A 6,189-nucleotide genomic window follows, 5' to 3' on the forward strand; every position below is an offset into this window, starting at 1 on the left:
TATGATAACTTTTTTATTTATGTAGGTATTCATTTCTGAAAAAAAAAACGAAACTAAACCAATATTAGAAATAATTCCAGTCAATTATAATATGTAAGTGTGTATGTGCATGCATTTGTATGTGTGCATAGCTTTTGCTGATGCAGGTGATTTTGGGATCATGTGACACACAACTTCTATACATACATATGTAGTACTTATTTGAATTTTTTTTTTTTAAATTTATTGCATACTATGCGTACGTACATATACATATATGTATATACTGGTCTAAAATAAAAAAATAACTTAATTTTTTCTTTATTGCGGTACATACTAAGTAAAGAATATGTACTACTTTATCAAACAATAATATAGGTAAGTGGAATTCTGATAAGGTCGAAAACTCTGTTCTATAATTTAAAAGCAATTGGTCAAGAGCGTCTCCAACAAATTTTTTTCGCACATGGGTAAGGTCATCTCAAGTGGGTCACAAATTTAGCAACGTTCAAATTTCCAGCTGATTTTTCGCTCAAATGAAGTTCTACTCACCTGAAATGCACTTCGTATATTTCATTGAAAAATTTTCAAATTTAGACTTTTTACGAGCATTTGATTTTTTTTTTAAATGGTATGGAATTTATTTTTTATACAATAAATTATTTTTTTTTCGTCTTGAAAATTTTAAATTTAATATAAATAATTTTTTTTTTTAACAAACGAAAATTTAAACATTTTCTCCGCCTCAGAAATTACCACCACATACGCCACCATACGCATATACCACAATACGCACCATAAATTATGCAATGTGGTACTTGGAGCATAGCACAGTTTCGACGTACTACAAAAATTTCCCAATACAAATGTGTCATGTTGCTCGTCCTATTATGCTTGTATAGCGCAGAATAGTAGACGACATTTCTGTTTTTTTTTAATGACATAAGAATACATGAATATAACCATGTGTACTATGTATCCACAAAATCATTTTAAAATTGAACTATGCTCTATGAAGGATTCAAGTAAAATGCATAATTCTCTAATCTTGAACTTTTATCTGTATTTTCAATCTTGCCTGCATATTTTAATATTTAGAGGAGATCAAATGCAATTGTCAAAAACGCAAAACTCAACCAAAAATACGTTTTTTTTTTCTTTTTTTTTAGCTCATTTGTTGATTTTGCTTGGGTCTAGACTTTTACACGGGTTTTTGTTTATTTTTATTTTTATGTTAATGTATTGTATTTATTTGGTTGCAAAGATTATCTATAAAAATAGCCTAAGCACTCGGGACATCTCTTAATTTGTCTGTATCTTACTTTTTTTTTTACTTTTTCTTTTTGCTTGCAGTGGGTTAGCAGCCAGACATCTTCATCAAGATGGGGGACATGTTCCGCAGTGAGGAAATGGCACTGTGCCAAATGTTCATACAACCGGAGGCTGCCTACACTTCTGTCTCGGAATTGGGCGAGACTGGTTGTGTGCAGTTTCGTGATGTAAGTACTGATTTTTGGACGCATACGCTTTTTGTTGCGTCATAATTATGTACATATAACTAATGTGCCGCCTTCTCTTTGTCTTGCCAATCTAAAATGTTGGGTTTTTCCTATATTTTTCTACACAAAACTTGCAATCAAGAATATGCGTTTGGATTGATGGTTACATACTTGTATGCATACATACATACATACATACATACATATGTATATATTTTCACTCATCTGTTTTAAATATTTACATAGAATCGAATCTACATACAATACATGCCTACGCACATATTTAAGACATTCTCTAGAGTGATACATATTTCGAATTTCTTTACAGCTGAACAGCAATGTCAATGCATTCCAGCGCAAATTCGTTACCGAGGTGCGCCGTTGCGATGAGCTCGAACGCAAAATACGTTACATTGAGGCTGAAATCAAGAAGGATGGCATTGTGTTGCAAGACATTCTTGACGACATTCCACGCGCCCCCAATCCACGCGAGATCATCGATCTAGAAGCTCATTTGGAGAAAACCGAAAATGAAATCCTCGAGTTGGCCCAAAATGAGGTTAATCTCAAGTCGAACTACTTGGAATTGACCGAATTGCGTAAGGTGCTCGAGAATACGCAAGGTTTCTTTTCCGATCAGGAGGTGCTCAACTTGGACTCAAGCAATCGCGGTCCGAATGCCGTTGAGGAAGTCGCCCCACAAAATCGTGGCCGCTTGGGTTTCGTTGCGGGCGTGATCAATCGCGAGCGTGTATTTGCGTTCGAGCGCATGCTTTGGCGTATTTCACGTGGCAACGTTTTCCTAAAACGTTCCGATTTGGATGACCCACTCAACGATCCCGCAACTGGCCATCCAATCTATAAGACCGTTTTTGTTGCCTTCTTCCAAGGTGAGCAGCTCAAGAATCGCATTAAGAAGGTGTGTACTGGCTTCCATGCGTCCATGTATCCATGCCCCAGTTCGCATACCGAGCGCGAAGAGATGGTCAAGGGTGTGCGTACACGTTTGGAAGATCTGAAGCTGGTCCTCAGCCAGACCGAAGACCATCGTAGTCGTGTGTTGGCCACCGTATCAAAGAACTTGCCATCTTGGTCGATTATGGTAAAGAAGATGAAGGCTATCTACCACACGCTAAACTTGTTCAACATGGATGTCACGAAGAAGTGTCTGATCGGCGAGTGCTGGGTGCCAACCAAGGATTTGCCCGTTGTGCAGAAAGCCTTGTCGGATGGCTCAGCTGCCGTGGGCAGTACTATACCGTCGTTCTTGAATGTGATTGACACCAACGAACAGCCACCAACATTCAATCGTACAAATAAATTCACACGCGGTTTCCAGACCTTGATTGATGCTTATGGTGTGGCCTCCTACCGGGAGGCTAACCCGGCTTTGTATACATGCATCACTTTCCCATTTTTATTCGCTGTGATGTTCGGCGATTTGGGTCATGGCGTGATTTTGACATTATTCGGCGGCTGGATGGTGTTGTACGAGAAGGGCTTACAAAGGAAGAAGGGAGGCGAAATCTGGAACATTTTCTTTGGCGGACGTTACATAATACTTTTAATGGGCCTGTTCTCTTGCTACACCGGCTTCATCTACAATGATATTTTCTCAAAATCGATGAACATCTTCGGATCTACATGGAAAGTGCGATACAATACATCAACCGTACTTGAAAACCCATCATTGCATTTGTCACCAAACTACAGCACCTATGGGGTTTATCCTGTGGGCTTAGATCCAATTTGGCAGTTAGCCGGTAACAAGATCATTTTCTTAAACACCTACAAAATGAAACTATCCATCATTGTGGGAGTGTCGCACATGATTTTTGGTGTCTGCATGTCCGTGGTGAACTTTGTACACTTCAAACGTTATGCCAGTATAGTCTTGGAATTCCTGCCCCAAATTCTCTTTCTGCTCCTGCTCTTCGGATACATGGTATTCATGATGTTCTTCAAATGGATAAAATACAACCCGAAGACCTCCATCCAAGCGGATACGCCTGGCTGTGCCCCATCCGTGTTGATTATGTTCATCAATATGATGTTGTTCAAGAATACGCCCGCACCAGAAGGCTGCAATGAGTTCATGTTCTCCGCCCAGCCGACCGTTCAGCAGTTGTTCGTCTATATCGGTTTACTCTGTATACCCTGGATGTTGTTCGGCAAGCCGCTGTTCATTAAATTCACACGCAAAAATAAAGTGCACGTAAGTGAATCTCTTGTAAAAATTTTCCAACACACCGAAGTATGTTTATTTTTTATTGACATGAGATTTGCTACACTTTTATAGGTCAAACACAATGGCGATTTAACCGGCAATATCGAACTTGCCGAGGGCGAAACCCCAATACCAACAAGCCTCGATGACGCCAATCCCAGTGGCGGTGAACACGAGGAAGAACCGATGAGTGAAATCTACATTCACCAGGCCATTCATACCATTGAATATGTGCTCAGTACCATTTCACATACGGCCTCGTATTTGCGCTTGTGGGCTTTGTCGTTGGCTCATGCACGTAAGTATCTGCACCGACGCGCCGGTTATTTGAATCACTGTGACCAGATTCGAGCTTCACATCAAAGTTTCCAAATTCTTGAAAAGCGGTTGCGGCTAATCGTAACGATTCGTACGATTTGCAAAATTCTTTACGAAAATACATGAATTGAAACAATCTAAACACAAAAAAATCGTATGGACATTAGATTGGCACAAAAATATTTTTCCAAGTTAGGGTTGGGGGCACCTTCCAACATTTTTCATCTTGTCGAAAGAGGTGCTGCCATCAAAGTTTACGTTTCTAAGTATAAATATAGAGGATGCTCATTAAATGTTTATATGTATTTTACTCTGGAAGTGTATTGTCCATATATTAACCAAACATCTGCATAAGTATCTAACTTAAGACCATTTCAAATTTAAATTAGCAGAAAAATTATTACCAACTTCCGTTGTAATGGCAACACTAGCTTTTTATAAAAATCATCAATATTTTTGTCAGTCCCAAAGGGATTCAAGGACCCTGCATTGGTTTCAGTATAAAATTTTAAGTTTGTATAGATATTACAAATAACAAAAGGAAAAATGATTCCCCCCATTCAAAATTTGGACCACTTTAATGTACATACATATATGCGTACAGACCTAGGAATCAACATATTGGTATCATTTGAGCCTTAGCTGTGGTCGACAGAAGATCCTTTGTTTAGTTCTTAGCATTTACAGTAAAAGTAATGGAGTCTTGCAGGCAGATCATTTCATTTGCTTTCTTAAGTTTAGTGTCAAATATTCGCATATATCGCATTTCGCAATGAACCTTCAAGGGATTATTTTTTAAATGTTAGAAAATCTGCATGGGTTTATTAAAACTTCTAAGCATTTGCAGCTTGAGTACGAAAAAAAACGCTAGATCCAGCTGCAGGAATAATAGTCTGGCCACACTTATTTGAATGATCTCAAACTACATATACATATATGTACATACATGTATGTATGTATGTTTGCATGTAAATACACATAATAAATGGTTTACTCTACTACTATTTTGCAGAACTGTCCGAGGTCTTGTGGAACATGGTGTTATCAATGGGCCTGAAGAGCTCAAGCTATACTGGTGCCATCGCCTTGTATTTCATCTTTGGCGCCTGGTGTTTGTTCACCCTGGCCATCTTGGTCATGATGGAAGGTCTTTCGGCTTTCTTGCACACACTGCGTTTGCATTGGTGAGTGAAAAAAAACGTGGCAAATGCAGTTCTAATGCAAAACTAATCCATATATGTATTTTCTTTGCTTTTACAGGGTGGAATTCATGAGCAAATTCTACGAAGGCTTGGGCTATGCCTTCCAACCGTTCAGTTTCAAAGCAATATTAGACGGCGAAGAGGAAGAATAAACGAAAGACGTCCTCCTCCGAAATTCCTACATATGTACTCGCTTATTTAATGCGATATCAGTATTGTGGTACTCTTCCCACTTTCACTTTAAAGTGCCTTACATTTAGTTTTGTGTCTTTTGGTTTCATGTCCGTCCGTGTTATGTTTATATCAGAACTTATCTAATTGATTTTTTGTTTAAATGTGTATCATTGATGCATCATAAATTGCTTGCATTTTCTTAAAAATCATAAAATAAAAAAACGTTTGTTAGTGTTGCGCGTTAATTTTGCGAATTACTAAATCGAAATGCAAATAATTTATGTTGTAGACATGTACCTAAGTTCGATATTATTGTTTAATAAAGTTTTTAGAAGAGATTAAAGCAAGAAAACTGCTAATAGTGTTTTTCTACTTCACTATAATAAGGATTATAACTCACCAGGAATGCCCGAAGATCGCACATTTTATTCCCATTTCCAGTACACATAGTAATTAAGGAAGAATACAATAATAAATGGTTTTTATTTTGGTGCTACCGCATACGGTTCACTACTGAAACTGAAAATAATCACCTCTACGAGTATTCTTCGACCAAACTTGTGTGTGAAGTGAAGGAGATCGTATGTATGTATCAATCCATCAATCAGTGCAGTCAATACTATCACTGACCACTTTTTGATAAGTAAATATACATATATAAAATAGTAAATTAGTAAATAGTGCAGTGGTTCTCAAATTGTGGTACGCGATGCCTGCATAAAGGTGTTCTTACACGATATGTATTTGCATCTGTCAAATTCAGTCTTTATTTAACTATTTCTTTGAAAAC

The 6,189-nt window shown here is 37.7% G+C and overlaps 1 protein-coding gene across 1 annotated transcript; it reads left to right on the plus strand.

Moving 5' to 3' along the window:
• The first annotated feature begins 1,307 nt into the window (after positions 1–1,307).
• On the plus strand, positions 1,308–5,766 carry LOC118753788 (V-type proton ATPase 116 kDa subunit a1-like). The gene is made up of 5 exons (XM_036488664.1): positions 1,308–1,478; positions 1,807–3,693; positions 3,778–4,003; positions 5,036–5,207; positions 5,284–5,766. The coding sequence occupies exons 1-5, from the start codon at positions 1,362–1,364 to the stop codon at positions 5,375–5,377; spliced, it is 2,496 nt and encodes an 831-aa protein (XP_036344557.1). The 5' UTR covers positions 1,308–1,361; the 3' UTR covers positions 5,378–5,766.
• The last annotated feature ends 423 nt before the right edge of the window (positions 5,767–6,189 follow it).

The sequence above is a fragment of the Rhagoletis pomonella genome, unplaced genomic scaffold (assembly GCF_013731165.1).
Source record: "Rhagoletis pomonella isolate Grant_MI unplaced genomic scaffold, Rhpom_1.0 Rhpom_scaffold_02854, whole genome shotgun sequence".
In the NCBI taxonomy this organism is placed as follows: Eukaryota; Metazoa; Arthropoda; class Insecta; order Diptera; family Tephritidae; genus Rhagoletis; species Rhagoletis pomonella.

Coding starts and splice junctions, on each gene's coding strand:
- LOC118753788 (XM_036488664.1), top strand. CDS start 1,362: ATGGGGGACATGTTCCGCAGTGAGGAAATGGCACTGTGCCAAATGTTC. Junction 3,694..3,777: donor CACGCAAAAATAAAGTGCAC/GTAAGTGAATCT, acceptor ACACTTTTATAG/GTCAAACACAATGGCGATTT. Junction 5,208..5,283: donor CACACACTGCGTTTGCATTG/GTGAGTGAAAAA, acceptor TTGCTTTTACAG/GGTGGAATTCATGAGCAAAT.